This window comes from Physeter macrocephalus, chromosome 11 (genome assembly GCF_002837175.3).
Source record: "Physeter macrocephalus isolate SW-GA chromosome 11, ASM283717v5, whole genome shotgun sequence".
NCBI classification, from domain to species: Eukaryota; Metazoa; Chordata; class Mammalia; order Artiodactyla; family Physeteridae; genus Physeter; species Physeter macrocephalus.
This window is the reverse complement of record NC_041224.1, coordinates 180756823-180775059: the sequence shown is the minus strand read 5'-3', so window position 1 is coordinate 180775059 and position 18237 is coordinate 180756823. Positions and strand designations below refer to the sequence as shown.

The following is an 18237-nucleotide window of genomic DNA, read 5'->3' as shown; positions in this document are numbered from 1 at the left end:
CGCGCACAGCAATGAAGACCCAATGCAGCCAAAAATAAATTAATTAATTAAAATAAATTTTTAAAAAAATATTTAACTCATTAACTAACGAGGGAACCAGTAAGATGTTAGAAACCAGCTCACGGGACGAAGAGCAGACGCAGAGCAGCCCCGGGAATGAGACAATTTGACAACAGATGCTTTCACGTGGGTGGGTGGGGCGCCTGAGGGAAGGAGGGGGAGGGACAGAACACCTCCAAGGACAAAGCCCAGAGCCATCAAACAGGGAGCAGCAGGTGCAGACACCATATCCCAGGAAGGAGAGGCTGCCACTGTCCGTGTCCCGCAGGACGGCCAGGAACCCGCCTTCTCCCAACACTAGCAGCAGCGCCCCGCCGGCCCAAGCGGCCGTGGGCAGCTCTCCTGGCTCCTCACCACGGGGACCCGCCTGGGATCCCGGAGGGCAGGAGACCAGAGGCTGCGGATGCCGCCCCCAGTGCTCCGGGAACGTGTCCTGCAAAGGCGCCCTCCCCTCTTGCCCTCGAGAAGACTAACAGACACCCCGTCCACCCACCACAGCCACACGCGGACCGCAGATGGGACTGGCTGACTCATCCACGGGAACAAAGAGCCCACGAGCTTGACGTGATAAAACCTTCATTAATCTCTCCTTCCTTCAGGGCCTTGAACTCTGACCCACCCGGTAGCCTGAGACAGGCTGTCCTGGGGTGATGCACCCCCTGATTCGCTGTCAGATCACACCACCTGACCCTCCCACCCCGTTCCCCTCCAGCCTGGGCTGCCCCTCCCACGGAGCAAGCCCCTGCCACCTGCCCTTGGCGAGCTCGCAGGGCCCTGGGCCGGACCTCCCCCCACAGTGACCCTGTGGGACACAAATCTCTCCTCACCTTGTTTTTGTTTGACACACTTGTGCTCTCTCCTCCCCGGTTCTGCATCTGCAGAGCATCTGACGCCAGTGACAGTGCAGAGCCATCGTCATCACGGGCTATACCCAGCGCCCAGGACAGGAAGAAATGCAAAGCTGCACGGATTCTAACGGCATCATTCAGTAGTCTGGGCTACTTGTAGCAAGTCCTTGTGGCTGTGCGCCCAGACAGCCCACCCCTAAGCCCACTCTCCTGGTCATGGGACGCTCGGACTGCAGTCACACCAGGCCCAAGCTATTCCCAGGCCTCCTCCCCATTCCGCCACTGCCTCCCCACCTCACAAGCTCCCAGGGGGCACAGAGACACCAGGAAAGCGAGTCTCAGTTATTTCTGGGGCAGGAACCCCTCTGAGAAGCTGAGAGCTACAGACGTACCCGCATCCCCACGTTTTCCAACATCTGTAAGGGATGCCCCTGTGGGCCCCAGCTACCAAGCTGGCACAGGGTCAGGCACTGAGTAAAGAGTTGATAGGGCTTCCCTGGTGGCGCAGTGGTTAAGAATCCACCCGCCAATGCAGGGGACACGGGTTCGAGCCCTGGTCCGGGAAGATCCCACATGCTGTGGAGCAGCTAAGCCCGTGTGCCACAACTACCGAGCCTGTGCTCTAGAGCCCACGAGCCACAACTACTGAGCCCGCGAGCCACAACTACTGAGCCCGCGAGCCACAACTACTGAGCCCACGCGCCTAGAGTCCGCGCACCGCAACGAAGACCCAATGCAGCCAAAAATTAATTAACTAATTTAATAAAAGAATCCCACTTTGATAATGGCAACACAACGAGAAAACCACATGTAAATAAATTTTAAAAAATAAATAAAAGAGTTGATAGATGGGCGACAGACAGGCTGGCCGCTGACGGACCCAGCAGGAGACAGCCGGACGAAGAGCGCAGGGCGGCTGCGCACAACCGACACTCATCCACCCACAGCTGGGGGCGGGGCGGGCGAAGCTGAGGACGGCCCGTCTCCCCCTGCCGTGCTCCACCTATGCCCCGCCACCGCCCGTCCCAAACCACAAGTAAACCTACTTCTCAGCACTGGTATCTCCACGCTTGAGTCCCCTCCCCACACACCAGGGTCGTGGGTCCCAGACGCACTGGGCAGGCCGAGTGCCGCCAAGCTGAGCGAGCAGCAGGGCAAGCCCCCCGCCCCCCACGCGCCAAGAGCCGCCGCAACCAAGGCCAGACTTCATCCCCACTCTCCCAGCCCAAACTGCCCCACCCCCAAGTTTCTTTTCCTCCGGACACTTCCTTTGGTCACTTCTGGACTCTAGGACACTCCCCAGTACATTTCAACACGCACTTCCTCAGAGTCAGAGGAGAAGCTGTCCACGGTCACTCGGAGGCTTCCTCCCCACTCTGAGCTCCCTCCGCCTCTAGGGCCTTCTTGGGCTGCTCAGATGGCAAACTGGGGGCGTGTTTCTGGAAGGCACCCCGCCATCCTTCTAACACGAGAACGAAACTTCTGTTACAGGAGAGAGTGCCACGCTGATCCAAGCACTCCCACCCAACCTGATTACTTTCCCGAGAGCCCCCAGACAGGCAGGCAGGGCTCCAGACGCACCTCAACACCAGACCCGCAAAGAAGGACAACGCATGCAGTACAACTTGCCAGACAATCATTTCAGGGAAGAGCAAAGGGCCCTGAAGGGGGGGCTGGCGGAGGCGACGCAGAGGTTAACTGAGGAGCAGCTCGCGGGCTGCAGGGGACACGGCACATCGTCCACAGGGGTGTTCTCCCGCACACACGGTCCCTAAGGAGGTGGACACAGCCCTGCTGTGAGCATTTCTTGGGGGATCAATCAGGGGAAAAAATGTCTAAAGAGGGTCCTCGGGGGACAGCGGTGGAAAAAGACTGACACTCTGACCTGGCCTCGAGGACACGCTTGGTGCCCACTCAGTGAAGTGGAGATGCTGCGGACACAGGATGTCCCTGTCCCGGCTCCCCTCCCCCGCCGTGGAAGAGACCAACTCGCCTCTAGCTCCTGCCCTCACCTGCCTCCTTCCAGGTCAGGCTGTGCGGTTCTGACTTCTCTTCGAACCTTGATAACACCTGCCGGGCTCCCTCCCTGATGCAGTTAAAAGAGCTCCAGAACATGCATTCACTTAGGAGAACGAGAGTCGTGATACTACTTTTTTTCTCTTTAGTCACCTTTGAACAGCACTAACCAAGGAGACCACGCGAGAAAAGGTACGTTCTGTGACTTCAAAGACTGCAAACGCCAGGAGGAAAAATGCAGAAGAGAAAGAGCACAGACAGGGCGACCAGAAACCCAAGAGGAAGGGAGGACGTGGCCTGGGCCAGCTCAGAGACCCGCCTGCGCACCAACATCTCGCCCTCTCTGTGCACTGGCCTGCAGGGACTCGGTGACCAGGAGACGGGAGGAAAGGGCAGCCCTGGCAGGACGGCGCTGAGGCCTCCTCGCGGCTGGCCCAACCGCCCCTCCGAGCTCTGGGCGCTTCACTGCCAGTGCCCTGAAAACACCTGATGAGGATGAGCACATCCCCCTCCCTTCGCCCCCCGGCGAAAACACGTGCCGCCTGCAACCGTGATTCTCAGGGGAGGAAGGAAAAGTGGTCAATCGGAACGCTGGAAGGAGATGCAACTTCAAGCATTTTCAAACGCCGTGCTACTTTTATGTCTCTGGGACGTCTGTGATTTACAGGAATGCGGTAAGTTTTTCCGCCTGGCTTAGCATAGCTCAGAATAACCGGCTCATGGGATCCAGTCCAAACCCTGTGGCACAGCACAAAAGGGCCTTCAGAGGTTCCGCCCCCCACCCCACCCACGGGAGAGCTCACGCCCCGCCCCGCCCCTCACCTCTGAGAGCAGGTGCAGCTCCCCAGGCAGGACGTCCTCCAGACGCCCCACCTGGACCTGCGTACTCACCCCCAAGACTCCCTCAGACACCACTGCCAGGCAGTCCACACAGCGAGAGTCCCCTACACAGAGCGCTGATTATAAATAAACAAACACGGGCCTCCTCTCCTCCCTCGCGGGAGGGGGTCGCAACTGTCTCAAAGGTTCCAGCCCAGCAGCTCGACCAATGGATGTGGCGGAATCCACAGATGACCTCGCAGCTGGGCAAAGCCCGGGTCGTATCAGGAAGGGAGATCTGTGAGGGATCACAGAAACCTCGGGGGGCAGTTTCTTAAGAGCGGGGGAGACTGGGCGCCCCGCGAAAGGGAACCAGGCCAAGCAGAGTACCCGTGGTCCGGGAGGGGTGGAGCCCGGGGGCTCCGCTAGGGCGCGGGGCAGGGGTCCCGAGGGCGGCCGGGTTTGGGGGTGGGGAGGACAGAGGGGCCGGAGGAGGCAGTTCCGGGGCCAGGGTGCGCAGGGAGCGGAGGGCGGGTCGGGCTGCGAAGGGGCGTCGGGGAGGCAGGGCGGGCCCGGGGAGCCGACGCGGGGCGCGGACGCGGGGCGGCTTGGGGGCACGGGGAGGGGACAGGGGGCGCGGACCCGGTCCCGGGGCTGACGGGCGTCCGCGACCTACCTCCTTGTCCGGGACCCACTGCGGCTCCTCCAGGCCGAACGGGCTGCCGAAGGCGCGGTGCTCTGGCACCATACGCAGGCCGCTGGGGGAGCGCACCAGCTTCTTGGCGTCGCGGCGCGCAGCCACCTCGGAGGACATGACGCCTCCCCAAGCGCTCGCCCGCCGCCCGCAACCGGGCCCTAGCTCCCCAGGAGCCCCGCCCCACCCCGCCCCGCCAGCGCGACTGACAGCGCCCCCGCCCAATCGCCACGCCAAGCACGGAGCGCGGACCAATCGGCGCCAGGTGTCCGCCCCGTCGCTGCGCTCTCCAATTGGCGCAAGGGTACCTCCCCTGCCACCCTGCGGTCGGCCACCAATAGGCAGTGAGGGCCGGCCCGAGCAAGCTCCACCCCCTCGGTGCTATTGAGACTTTGGTTTGGCCAGTTAGTCGACGACGTGGGCGCTGCGTCCTCTCTGATTGGCTTATCCGGCGCGGGGCGCCCGGCGCTCATTGGAAGAGTAGGCTGCGAGGGGTAGGACGGCGCGAAGAAGCGCGTGGAGCGCGGGCTAGGTGAGTGCGAGGAGTGGCCGCCGTGGTCCGGGGCGGGATGGAGGCAGGGGTGGCCTTGGGCACAGAGAGCGCAGCTCGGCGCCCGCGCGGCCCTCCTCCTGGGGCTTTGGGGGGACGGGGTCGCGCGTCATCGATGCCCCAAGCCGCGGTTCGCACCCGCGGGCGGGCGGGCGGGCGGGCAGGCGGGCAGAAGGCACAGCCGAGCGAGGGTACGAGCGAGGGTCCGAGCGAGTCCCGGTGGCGGGAGGGAGCCCGGGGCCGGGGCCGCGCGGGCTGGCGAGCGGGGCTGGGACAGGAGGGGCCCGGTCCTGGGGCCGTCAGCCCGCACAGCTGCAGGGCCAGTTTGGGATGTGGCATCAGTCTAGGGGCCGTGGGGTGGGGCGGGAGAGGGTGGGGGGTGGACAACCTCGGAGATGCAGCGCCCGGTGGGAAGAGCAGATGCGCGTGGGTGGCAGGGTGCGTCTGCAGGGCTCCCTGGTCCATTGGACGGCCAAGGCGGGGTCTGCTGGACACCCAGGTCTGGGGGAGTGGGGAGTGCTCAAAGCCTCGGGGGCTGAAGAGAGAAGAGGTTCCCAGGGCAGAAGAGCATCCTGAGAAGCGAGGGTGGCCAGAAGTCCAGGCTGGCCAGTTCTGGAGAAACCACAGAGGTGGCCCAGGCGTGGGAGGACCTGTGTGGCCACCCAAGGTCCCAGGTGAAAGCTTCCTCCCAGCAGCCCCAGGATGAAGGAGTGCTCGTTGGCGCCCTTTGTGGGAGGGGGAGCCGGAAAAGATGCCCAGCCTTGAGGGTGGGCTGCTCTCAACAGGGCTGGACACCCCAGGGCAGGTCAGCCTCTGGATAACCGAGTTCTGCAGAGTATGGAGACCAAACGATTCCTTTTGGATTTGTTAACAGGTGGGCCGTGTAAACTCAGGGTCGGGCTAATTTGGGTCGGGGCTTAGAACACACAGCCTGGACCTGCATCGCAGGCCAGCCACTTGCTGGCTGCATGACATTAAGCTTGTCATTTAACCACTCTGTGCTTCTGTTTTCTCACCAGCAAAGCAGGGGTTATAATATTGCTTGTGTGATGTTTGAGTTCATACCTGTCACATGCTTGGAAGAGACTAAGTGTTTGATAAATGTCAGCCCTGGACCTTTCATTACCTTTGGTGATTTTAGGGCAACATCAGTGGAGCTGTATGTAATTTGCCTGAATTTAGCTCCAGACTTGGCCAGAGAAAGAATTAACAGTTTCAGTGTGTGGGGATTGGGTCCTCCCACCCCGACCAACCCTCCGGTTCCTTTGAGTGGCTGTCTGGTTGAGCGGGAGAGGCCCTGAACACGTTTATTTTAGTGCATTAGTTTTGAAAGATGATCTTCCCTCATTCTCCCCTTGAGTCCTTAGTTTGAGTCAACGAAAGCTGCAGAAACCTGAGTGTTGCCCCCAGGGTGGAGGTAGGCCCATCTGCCGCGGCCTCGCCTTCCTGTCCCAGCGTGTGCTGGCGGCGTGGGGTCCTCAGGGCCCCTGAGAGCCCCAGAGATACAGGAAAGTGATTCCACCTGGGAAGGCTCGGGGACGTAACTGGAGTTCCCTCAAAGTCTCGCGCTGGGCTCTAAGAGTTGATGCGCCTTCACACTCACCAAACGGCGCCCGCTGTTAGCTGTGCCCCTGAGATGGTACCTACACTCAGATGATCCTGGAAGCCGCTCCGCTCTGTCCAGGCCCACCCCACGCCTGCTACTGGGTGCTGCCTGGGCACATGCTTGTCCCCGGTTGGAGAAGCACAGGCCTGGAGGGTGGCTGGCTCACCCGGGCCCTGCCTGGGGCTCTTGGTCCGGCTCCTGGGCCAGTGCCGGGTACCCAGCGGGTGCTCTGTCAGTGGGCACTCTGCTTCTGGGGGCCCTGTCCCCATCACGGAAGCTGGAGGCCCCTCAGTTGGTGGCCACCCGCTGCTTTTCCTGCCCCGTGCCCAGCTGCTTGTCAGGACCTGAGCTTTATATACAGGCGCCTCCCGGCTGTGTCCCCACGCAGGCTCCCTCCCCCATCATTCAGAATCCAGACCCCAGCCCTCGCTGCTCCCCGCTTCCGGGCCCACGCCGGGGGTCTTCCCACAAGTCCAGGGGAAGAACACACGCACTTCCTCTAGAATTTGCAAACCCAGGTTGGTATATTCTGTCCGGATGTCTGATGCCCGGGCGTCTCCCACACGGCCTCAGGGTGCACTCCTAGCTACTCAACATCCCCCAGCCGCCTTGCAGCTGGTACCCCTTCTGCTCTGATGTGCAGTCCTGAGGGCCTCAGTGTCTCCCCTCAGCCTCAGCCGTGTTTACTGTCAGCCCTGCCCCGAGCAGCTGGCCTGGGAGCCCCCTGTCCCCTGCGCCAGGAGGACGTGGGAGCGGCCTGCTGGCCCGGAGACCCCCTGCCCGGGCTGTGGGCCCCAGAGCCTCGTGCTGCCCCCTCCCCGAAGCTGCCTCCAGGGGCTCCCTGAGCAGACCACAGATGAGGGGGTGTACACGGCCCGGTTCTTTAAGCTTCCGGAGCGACCTGACACCGTCCAGAGGCCCGGGCCTTGCTGCTGCTGCTGGACGCTGAGCCTGGCCTCTGCGGAGTGGCCGCGGCCTTCGTGTCGCTGCCCTGCTGCGTCCCCAGCTGTGCCGTCTTGGGTGGACACGCCGCCGGCTGCCCCTCCTGCCAGCGGGGAGGGCAGGCTGCAGGCCGGGCCGGACTCGGTTCCGCTGTTCTCTGCTGGGGCGGCTCGGTGGTCACAGCGGTTCCGACCTCCTGGGCGTCCTCTGGGATCCACCACACGTGGCCTTTTCTGCTCTTTCCAGATCGCCATGGAGACACGCTTAAGGGAGCTCACACCGGCGAACGCAAAGCAGGCTCCACTCGGGTGAGCCTAGCGCACACGGGCCTCTCACTGTATCCGGCGCCGTCACCCCAGAGTGGTGGGTCAGGGTAGGGCGCCCCTGGCCTGGGGGGCGTGGGGCTGGGACACAAGCCGGTTTCTCCCACTTTCTGCGGGGGATGAAGCGGGCTGACCTTCAGAGTGCGAGGCGGGGGGTGGCTCTTCAGATGCATCTGTGTGTGGATTGAGTCCTAGGTTCTGAGTTACCGAACAGTCGCCCGGACAGAAGCGCCGCCTTAGACGTCTCTCAGTGCTGTTCCTGGTGCAGTGAAGCCTCTCCAAGCTCTGGGCTGAGGGTGTGGCCCTGTCACAAAGGGAACCGCACACCCGGGCTCTGTCACTCGGCTCCCGGGCTGTTCGAGGGGACGACAGGCACGTCAGAATTCGTGTCCCTGGGCATTCGTCCATCTCTGTGGTCACCCCATTGAGAATATGGATTTGGATCAGTTGGATCTGAATCCTAGAATTATTGCTGCAGTTAAGAAAGGTGCGTTTGCTGGCGTTCATATAAAGCGATCGTGTAGAAGTATGAACGTACACATATACACACCTTATGTAGAAGAGGTTTACAAGGTTGCCTGTCCGAGCCTTGGGGACCCTCTGGTCACTGATCCCGGGACAGCTGGTCCTGATCAATGCCCTGATGCTGGAATGTGCCGCAGGTGTTTCAGTTGTGTGTGTGTGTTTTTAACTGACAGGACTTTTTTAAAGTTAATTTCATTTTCATCAAAGCAGTACACATAGTGTCTGAAAAGTGAAACGGAACTACTTACCACTTAGGAGTCTTTTCGCGACTTTTTTGTGTTTATATCTGGGTTGCTGGCGAGTGCGCTTATGTTGCTGTGTTTGATTTGTCTGTGTCACGAGCCCTCACAGGCCTCCTGTTTTGGGGGTGAGGGCTGGCTGGTGCCCGTGTGCCCCTACTTCCTCCACACCTCCCCCCACAGTTGGAGCACAGTTTGGGTCCCATTAGCCATCAGAGTTGTGACTAGGGACGTAATGGCTGCCACCGAACCCGGGGTTATGACTATTTCCTTTCTTGTGCCATCTCTGGTTTTTCCCCCCAAAGTTAGCGGTTGCCTCCTTTTTTCATGCGCTGCATTTCCTCTGTACTTCTGATTACTCCCACGTTGCAGTAGGTCTGTCAGGCAGCGGTGGCTCTTTTCTAAATGCTCCAAGGGTTGGCCAGCCCACCGCGTCTGCTGGCAACTGGGCGCGTCCATCCCCAGGCGGCACTGGCTCCTCCGCAGCCCGGCTGGCGCCCTGCACCCCGCCTCCGTTCTCCCTGGCTCCCGGGGTGTCTGAGGGACGCTTCAACGTCAGGTGCTTGTTAGCAGGTGACGGGGCCCTGAGTGCACGCAGGGCTTGGCAGCAGGGAGCCCTCCTGCTCCTCCATGTACAGAGCACGTCAGTAGTTTTGCCTTCCCCTTTCATTCAGTCTTTGTCTTTTAACTGAAGCATTCAGTGCGTGTGTATTTAAGGTAATTCCAGATAAATTTAGGTTTAACTCTCCCTTATTGTGCTGTGCTGTTTGTCCTATTTTTTTTGTGTTGTTTTTCTTTTATGCTTTCTTCTGGATTGGTTGGATATATTTTCAGCGTATTTCTTTCTTTCTACTCATTTGAAAGTAATATGCTTATCTAAGCTCAAAATTATTCATTTTCCTCATGAAACACCAGCTCCCTCGGGCCGTTCACCCTGTAACCCAGCCCTCCGCGATATTGCCGCCAGCATGCCGACTCTTCCTCTGTTCACCCCACTGGCCATCCCGTGGCCTGGTTCAGTGGATGTTCCTTTGGATACCTTCCTGCGGCCTCTCCCTCGTGCATGGTTCCCCCGGCTCGGCCGGGGCCCCTCCCAGGCTGTGCACACACAGACCTGTCTTGGGAGATGTGTCCAGGAGGGCAAGGGACCAGGCGGAGGCCGCTGCTCCCGGCACCAGGGAGAGGCCCAAGCGTCCGGCTTCTGCAGCCAAGACGTGGGCCTCCCCAGGCCCCTTCCCCCGGCGTCCCGTGCCGGTCGCCCTCTGTCTGGGGGTCCCTGCGGTTTCAGGGAGCAGGTGGACGGGTCCCTGCCCACCGGGCCCCCAGAACTGGAGGACACCTGTTGTCCCTGCTGTGTCTCACCTTGTCTTGTAATTGATTCTATACCTTCAGCCAAACTGAGGTCAGTGAAGGAGGTTCTGCATCTTTCTGGACCAGACCTGCAGAGACTGACCCGCCTCTCCGGCCCCGACGTGCAGCGCTTGCTGAGGGCGGCCTCCTCGCACCTGCGGGGAAGCAGCGTCTGCACAGGTACCCGGTGCCCTGGGGTCTGGCTGGAGGAGCAGGGCGCGAGGGTGAGCCCGGAGGCCGCGGCGCTGCAGCCCGAGGGGCCTCCCGGCCGGGGGCACCCGTGCGGGGCTTCCTGCGGGCTGGGCTCACCTGTCGTTGCCCCGCGCCCAGCGCTCCACCTGCTCCGGCAGAAGGACCAGTTCCCCGAGCAGCACCAGCGCCTGAGCCTGGGCTGCCCCGTGCTGGACGGGCTCCTCCGCGGCGGGCTGCCCCTGGACGGCATCACCGAGCTGGCTGGACGCAGCTCCGCCGGGAAGACCCAGCTGGCGCTGCAGCTCTGCCTGGCCGTGCAGCTCCCACGGCGACACGGAGGCCTGGGGGCCGGTGAGTGCGGCCACTTCGGGGGGCGGGCAGGGGTCCTGACCTGTCACCTCGTGGGCACCTGCCATCGAGGCCAGAGGCTGCCCCTGGGGGCCGTTTTCCATGGTTCCCGTCTCTGTCTTCACAACCGCTCTGCTATTCCTGCCTCAGGAGAGGGAGGGGGGCCAGGGGCCCCTCGGTGGGAGGGAAAGTGCAGAGCCCTGGGGCCTGGCCGAGGGGGGACAGAGCCGGCCTCGGGTGACTCCGTTAAGTGGCGTGTCCCTGCAGAGGCCTGGCCCGTGGCCACTGTGACCGCATTAAATGTGGGGCCTGAGGCACATTTTCCTGAGAAGGTGACTTCCCAAATCAGGTCTGAAAGGCCCAGTTTTGAAAAGAATGGCCAAGCGGCTCTGGAGTTATTTTGGATCCTGCGCTTCAGAAAATGTGGAGCTCCTCCCCGCCGACCCTCAAATGCTGGGCCGCCTTGCCGCCAGCTTCTCGAAGCCCCTCTGTGGGCGGGCGCCCCGCTCACCTGTCCCAGTGAGACGCCCGATGGGGTGTGGCGCGAGGAGCTTCGAGGGCCGTGCGATTGGGTTTGGCTGTGACCCTTCTGTCCGGGCCTCTCCCGAGACGTGGAGAACATGGGCGCCGCGGCGTTGTGACGAGCGTCTCGGCCACGTCGGCGGCTCCGCAGGCATCCCTGCCCCCGGGAATGGGCTGGAATGTGCCAGGGAAGGTTAGGGAGGCCCCAGGGGTTGGGAGCTCGCCACTGACACGGTCAGACGGTGCTTCTCCCTCCATTTTGCATCTCTTTTCCAAGTTCGAAAGTCTGTTGAAACAGAATCGGGTCAAAATGAAAGTTACACGCTCACAAATAGGGCGCGCGGACGTGGTGTCGGTGCTTCTGGTTCTTCTCTGGGTCCCCTCCCCGGGGCGGTGCCGTGACCGGTACGGTGAGAGGAACGGTAGGTTCAGCCGTGGCCCTGAGAGTCCTGGTGGGGCTCAGCCAGCGCACCGCCGGATCACAGGCCTTTCTTATTTATTTATTTATTTTGGGCTGCGTTGGGTCTTCGTTGCTGCGCGCGGGCTTTCTGCAGTTGTGGCGAGCGGGGGCTGCTCTTCGTTGGGGTGCATGGGCTTCTCACTGCGGTGGCTTCTCTCGTTGAGCACGGGCTCTAGGCACGCGGGCTTCAGTGGTTGTGGCGCACGGGCTCAGCAGTTGTGGTTGGCGGGCTCTAGAGCTCAGGCTGTGTAGTTGTGGCGCAGGGGCTTAGTTGCTCCGCGGCACGTGGGATCTTCCTGGACCAGGGCTCGAACCTGTGTCCCCTGCACTGGCAGGCGGATTCCTAACCACTGTGCCACCAGGGAAGTCCTGAGGCCTTTCCTCTTTATTTAACTCAGTGGTTTTTAGCATTTTCACAAAGTTGTGCACCCACCACTACTGTCTAGTTCCAGAACACTTCATCACCCCAAAAAGAAGCCCCACCCCTATGAGCAGTCACTCCGCACTCTCCCCTCCCCCAGCCCCTGGCAACCGCCCATCTGCTCCCTGTCTCTGGATTCGCCTGTTCTGCACATTTCAAATAAATGGGATCATGCAAATGTGCCCTTTTACTCAGCATAACTAGTCTTCAGGGTTCACCCACATTGGAGCATGTGTCGGTTCTTCATTCCTTTGTAGGGCTGAATAATGTTCCATCGTGCGTACAGACCACAACTTAGCTACCCTTTCATCCGCTGACAGTCGTGCGGGTGGTTCGCACCTTTTGTTCGTGCGTGGCTTTGGGTGGACACCTAGGAGTGGGATTGCTGGGTCGTATGGTAGCTGCGTGTCTCGCTCTTTGAGGAACTGCCAGACTGTTCTCGGCAGCGGCTGCACCGTTTTCCTTCCCATCAACGATGTAGGAGGTTCCAGGCCCTCCGCGTCTGAGCCGACGCTTGTCCCTCTGACGCCAGCGTGGGTGGTCTCTCGCTGTGGCACTGACTGCATTCCCCTTGTGGCTAGTGATCTTGGCCATCTGTGCACCTGCTGCTGATTCCTGTGTTTTTGGAGAAATGTCTAGTCCAATCTCTTGCCCATTTAAAAGCTTGGGTTATTTGTCTGTGGAGTTGTAGGAGACCTTTATCTAATCTGGATACTAAACTCATCAGATGAACGATTTGCAGTATTTTCTCTATTAAGTTGTCTTCTCCCTCACTTGTTGGTGTCCTTTCCAGCACAGTTTTTCACTTTGATGATGTCCAGTTTGTTTCTTGCTTGTGCTTTTGGTGTCAAATCCAAGGATCCACTGCCCAGTCCAAGGTCATGAGATTTATCCCTGTGTTTTCTTCTAAGAGTTTTATGGTTTGGGCTCTCATATTTGATCCATTGTGGTTTAGTTTTCCCATATGGTATGAGGTAAGGGTCTAATGCCATCCTTTTGCACGTGGGTGTCTCTCTGTCCCAGCGCCATTTGTTAAAAAGACTACTCTTTCCCCACTGAGTTGTCCTGGGGCCTTTGTTGAGAATCAGTGGCCCCTGGTTCTTTTCAGCACAGGACTCCGGGGGCACCTTCTGGTGGGGATGCCAGGCCCCTGGTGATGCATCGCCTGTGTTTTGTTTACTGGCTTCTCCAGGCGCAGCAGAGACAGTTACCACCGGGTAGCCCAGAACCGTAGGAGGAGCCTTGACAGTGGAATTGAGGGAACATCCGCCCAACAGGGCCTGGGAGGGGCATCTCCCTGTGTCTGCAGAAGGGGGCGTTCCCGAAAGCCGGGAGCCCCTACAGTTCCCCTCGGTCCCCCTTGGACAGCCCAGGGTGGGCAGACCCACAGGGTGAAGTTCCGGCGGCGAGGGGCCCGCGGGGAGAGGTGGGCGCCGGCCGGCCCCCGTGCTGGGTCGGAGGGGCAGACCCATGAGAGGCAGTGCAGGAAGGAGAGGGTCGTTGGCCTTTGGTGGGGCGGCCTCAGGCCGCCGCCAGCTGCCCTCCGCCCCGCGGCTTCCCAGGGGCCGTTTACGTGTGCACAGAGGACGCCTTCCCCAGCCGGCGTCTGCAGCAGCTCATCGCTCAGCAGCGGCGCCTGCGCGCGGACGTCCCCGGGGACGTGGTCAGGAAAACCAAGTTTGGCCACCAGATCTTCATCGAGCACGCAGCCGACGTGGTAAGCGTCTGAGGGGGAGTCGGCCGCGCGGGCCGGCCACGCGCGCGACCCGCGAGGTCAGGCCCCGGTGCCCGCCCGCCTGCGGCGAGTCGCCTGCTGGGGGCCGTGTGCTCCGCTCAGGCCGGCACTGCTCTTTACCTGGACTCAGGCTGAACTGGGCGTCCAGTGCGTTTCTGGCAGCCTAACCCCGAGGGAAGAGCGGGCAAGGGAGGGCGCCGGACATGCCACCTCCTGCCCTTGAGGAGCCCCAACCGGGCAAAAGTGCCTCCTGCGGCTGTTCACCCGGCCGCAGAGGTGACCGCGGCCCAGAGGACGGGGCCTGCCGTCCAGGCCGCTGGCCCAGCAGCAGCCGTGGTGTGGGGTTGTACCTCTGCCTCTGAAGGCGGGGAAAGCCCCCTTGTCGAGGCCCCCCCAGATTGCTGAGCGCGCCTGGCTGGGCCGCTGGGGCGACACCACACCTGGAAGCCGTCCCTGGGTCACGCGCGCTCCCCGTGGGCAGACAGCGGTGGGAACACAGAGGGCAGTGGCCCCTGGGGAGGGGGCAGGGGGCGGGCAGGCGGCGGGGGGAGCAGCCAGCTGAGGTCATTGTTTGTCTGGGGCTGAATAATGAAGCAAAGGCTTCAGGAGGGAGATGGAAGACGGAGTACAGACCAGTGCACCCAACACGAGCGCGCAGAGCCACCCACCCACCCACCCGGGCCCTTCCCCCATCTAAGAACTGCTATAAAACGAGTTTCCGGTAAAGGATGAGCTGTGTAAACTTTTAATTTTTAAAAATTTTACCGTAAAATACATGATCACACATAGCGAGGGGCAGTAAGACGATGAGCGGTGGCACGCGGGCCCGGGCGGCCCGGGGTGGACCGGCGGCAGGTGGCCGTCGCCTAGGGGCCCAGCGCGGCCGTGGCTTTGCGGGTGAGCGCGCGCTGGCGGCAGGCAGCGTGGTTGTTAGTGTGACGGTGCTCAGGGCGTGGACACAGGAGAAGACGAGGTCAGTGCTACAGGCTCCCGCTCCAGGCCCTCCAGCCTCGCGACTGTCCCCTGGCTGTCACAGGGCCCTCTGGACGCACACAAGCAGCACAGGCCTCATCCTTCCGGGGCATCCTCACTGCAAAACGCGGCAGCGGGTCAGGGCCAGGCCGGCTGAGACCCCGGGGCGGGGGGGCGGTTCCTAAGTTCTGTTCCGGGAGCAGCTCTGGTGGAGGAGGCCCCCAGCCCCTCACTGGTGTCTGTCCAGCGGCTGGGGGGCCCTGCCCGGGGGACGGCCAGAGGGGCCCTCTGGACGCACACAAGCAGCACAGGCCTCATCCTTCCGGGGCATCCTCACTGCAAAACGCGGCAGCGGGTCAGGGCCAGGCCGGCTGAGACCCCGGGGCGGGGGGGGGCGGGGGGGCGGTTCCTAAGTTCTGTTCCGGGAGCAGCTCTGGTGGAGGAGGCCCCCAGCCCCTCACTGGTGCGGACCGGGGCCTGACGCCGCTGCACAAGCAGAGCCTCGGGGCCCCAGGCCTCCTCCCGGGGGACGGGGTCTCCAAGCTAGGCCCCTCTTGGAGTCCTGACCGTGCAGCAGGCAGGCGCAGCCCCGCCCCCGCCCGGCCCCCCGGTGCCCCAGCACTGCCTGCGGTGGTGGGAAGGGGTGCAGGACTCACGTTGAGGCTGGCGTCCTCCAGGCCGCTGCTGCTGCTGTCATTTTCCACAGTGAGAGGCTCTGCTGGAGGCACCCTGGAGAGTTAACAAGCGCAGAGTCGGATTTCATCCCAGACACCCGACAGCTCTCAGGAGTGCCTGACGGCATGGCCAGTGTGTGGCCACTGGGCACCGGGGCCGAGTCCAGGCGGCCCCAAGGGACAGGGCTGCCCCGGGCACAGCGCGTAGGGCGGGGCGGGGGGGTGGGGGGGCAGGTGGGGCTGGCCTGGAGGCAGCTGAGGCCCCACGCGGGGCCGGTCGGCGTCCTAGCGCACAGCCTGGGCGCGGCCCAGGGGTCTTCACGTGGCAGGCGACGCTGGTTGCAGGACAGACTCAGGTCCCCGCACACCTGCTTCCTCCCTCCACTGGGTGGGGCTGGGCAGTCCTGGTGACCGTGGTGGTCCGGGCGGTCGGTGCCCAGCACGGGGCCACTGAAGGGGAGGGGCCCGGCCACCGAGATGGCCCGGGGCGGGGCGAGGGGTCCCCCGCGCGGGCGGTGACGGCCACCTCCCCTGGCTTCCAGGACACCCTGCTGGAGTGTGTGCGCGAGAAGGTGCCTGTGCTGCTGTCGCGGGGCATGGCCCGCCTGGTGGTCATCGACTCCGTGGCAGCCCCGTTCCGTTGTGAGTTCGACCGGGCGGCCTCGGCCCTCAGGGCCCGGCGTCTGCAGGCGCTGGGGGCCGAGCTGCGCCGGCTGAGCTGCACCTTCCGGAGCCCCGTGCTGTGCGTCAACCAGGTGGGTCCCCCTCCGCCCCCGGGGAGGGCGAGGCCAGGGGGTTGGGGCCGGGGCCGGGTCCTCACCGCCGCTGACCCCGATCTGGACCCTCCAGGTGACGGAATCCGCGGAGGAGCGGGGTGCGGCCGCCGGGCCGCCGGGGTGAGTGGGGCGCCCCGAGGGCAGGGGTGGCGGGGCCCGCGGTTCCACACACAGCACGGGACAGTCGGGCTGCTTTCTGTCTCAGCGTCGGGGGAGAGCGGGCGTCTCCGGCCCTGGGAATAACCTGGTCCAACCAGCTCCTGGTGAGGCTGACGGCAGACCGGCTGCGCCCCGAGGAGGCCGCCTCCGCCCCGCCCCGCCGCACCCTGAGGGTGGTCTCTGCCCCCCACCTGCCGCCCTCGTCCTGTTCGTACACGGTCACCGCCGAGGGTGTGCGGGGGACGCCTGGGACCGAGTCCTGCTGACGTGTCGCCGTCCCTCTGGTTAGGGTGCCCTCAGGTACCAGGGGCTGGAAGCGCCCAGCATCCACAGCCCCTCCCCCGCCGGCTGCTCTCTACAACGAGCAGCCGCTTCCTCCACCCTGGGCCCACGTTAGCTGCCGCCCAGATGCAGGCCCCCGGGCCCCCCGATGGGGTCTCCACCTTGACCCCCGCAGGCTGCGCATCCCCTTCCCAAAGCTCCCGACAGCCACGCCTCGGGCCACGGCGGGGCCGAGGTCAGACGGGCGCCCCCTGGCCCTCCTCACCCTGTGGTCGGGCTGTCGGCTCCTGGCTGCCAGGACACCCCCTGGCCCCGGTCTGGCACAGGGTGGAGAACACACGGCAGGCCAGGCCGCAGGATCCGGGAGAGGCATCGGGGCGGGGAGATGTGCCTTGTGCGCTGCCCCCGCCACCAGCCCCAGAGAGCGCAAGCAGCCGCGGCGCCAGCTTGGCCCATCTGCCGGGAAGTCCGTTCTGGGCAGACGAGAACTATTCTAAAAGGAGAGCGCGTCCCGCTGTGCCCCCAGTGCCTCCTCCAAGGCTGGCCACGGTGGCCTGGACCTCGGCCCTGGCCTGGGGGCGCCCGCACCGTGTGCACAGAACTCGGGACCTCCCATCGGCCGGGGTCCTGCTGCATCTGGCCACAAACTCCAGAATCTGAGCATCTGGTCGTGGCAGCACAAGACCCCATGGTCCCCAAGGGACGTGACTGCCCAGTTCCGGCAGGGCTGCGCCGCCTTCACCCCCACCGTCACCCCGCCTCTGCCTCCTCCCCACCGCTGCCCAGCACAGAGCAGCCCCGGCTGGACAGGCGTGCCGGGGAAGGCACTTGCAGCCCCTGGACCCTCACCAGCGCTTGCTCTCTGCCAGGCACTGTCCACAGGACTCATACACGTGACGTCTGTCCTCACAGCCCTGGGGCGGCCCTGTCACTCCACTTTCGGCGCCGTGGCCACCCTCGCACGGCTCCAGGAGCTAGACACTGGTCCCAGGCTCCCGCGGGCTCACTGGGGCGGGGCGGTAAATCCCTGTCACGGGCCACACGCTCTGTGCGCGTCATTCTAGGACTGGATGATCCAGTTACAACTTTCATCATGTTTTCAAAGCAGTCTGTGACCCTAAAAAGATTGGGTGCCTAACGTTCAACAGGAAAAGGTTCTTTTAGGGTTGGAGTTTTACAAAAGAGCCTTTCCACAAAAGAAGTACAGGGACTTTACAACAGGAAATAAAACACTTTATTTTTGTAAAAAGTAAATATAAACCGTTCCAAATGATTCCCTAGGCAAGTCACACCAACAGTGAGAAAAAAACTCTTGCTCCAAGACAGAAGGTATGTTTCACGGCCAACCCCCTGCAGAGGTGCGGACCCACCTTCGGCCTCCGGGCAGCCGCACCTGCCCACCAGGCAGACAGGCCGCCCTGGGGGTGCTCACCCACCAGGGGCCATAGGACTTTGCGGTGGGCTTTTCTCTCTGTGTCTCAGGAACACCAAGTCCCAAAGGAGTGTCCACCCTACCTCTCCCTGGTCTCTCAGCCAATCCGATCCCCCAGAGCACGCCCCAGGGACTATCGGATGGTCCTCACAGGCCTGTGACCCCCGAGGGGTAGCTCCACACCACTGTATAAACCATCCGAGTCCTGTCGTGCTGGAGAACTAAGTGGAAACTGTGCACACGTCTTTACGCGTCAGCCCGATTACACGGAGGAGACATCTGCAGGGCAATG

General features: G+C 62.6%; 2 protein-coding genes across 5 annotated transcripts in view; one reads left to right on the top strand and one right to left on the bottom strand.

Annotated features, from left to right (window-relative positions):
* ZFYVE21 (zinc finger FYVE-type containing 21) overlaps positions 1 to 4600 on the bottom strand; it is a 14635-nt gene extending 10035 nt beyond the window's left edge. For 2 of the 3 annotated variants that reach the window (XM_055088751.1, XM_007128395.4), the window contains exon 1: positions 4420 to 4592. In XM_055088751.1, the coding sequence (XP_054944726.1) occupies positions 4420 to 4557 (138 nt within the window). In that variant the 5' untranslated portion in view covers positions 4558 to 4592. Of the gene's footprint in view, positions 1 to 4419 lie in introns of all 3 variants that reach the window. The other variant, XM_007128396.4, reaches the window with a different exon arrangement.
* Positions 4601 to 5614: 1014 nt separating this feature from the next.
* XRCC3 (X-ray repair cross complementing 3) lies at positions 5615 to 16772 on the top strand. Of its 2 annotated transcripts, XM_028496473.2 has the most exons (10): positions 5615 to 5661; positions 5773 to 5861; positions 7782 to 7898; positions 8048 to 8345; positions 10015 to 10152; positions 10303 to 10515; positions 13478 to 13632; positions 15839 to 16051; positions 16146 to 16192; positions 16278 to 16772. In XM_028496473.2, the coding sequence occupies exons 4-10, from the start codon at positions 8291 to 8293 to the stop codon at positions 16495 to 16497; spliced, it is 1041 nt and encodes a 346-aa protein (XP_028352274.1). In that variant the 5' UTR covers positions 5615 to 5661; positions 5773 to 5861; positions 7782 to 7898; positions 8048 to 8290; the 3' UTR covers positions 16498 to 16772. The 2 variants fall into 2 exon arrangements, with proteins under 2 accessions (XP_028352274.1, XP_007128454.2); XM_007128392.3 differs by lacking the exons at positions 15839 to 16051; positions 16146 to 16192; positions 16278 to 16772 and having other exon boundaries at positions 8054 to 8345; positions 10303 to 13479.
* The last annotated feature ends 1465 nt before the right edge of the window (positions 16773 to 18237 follow it).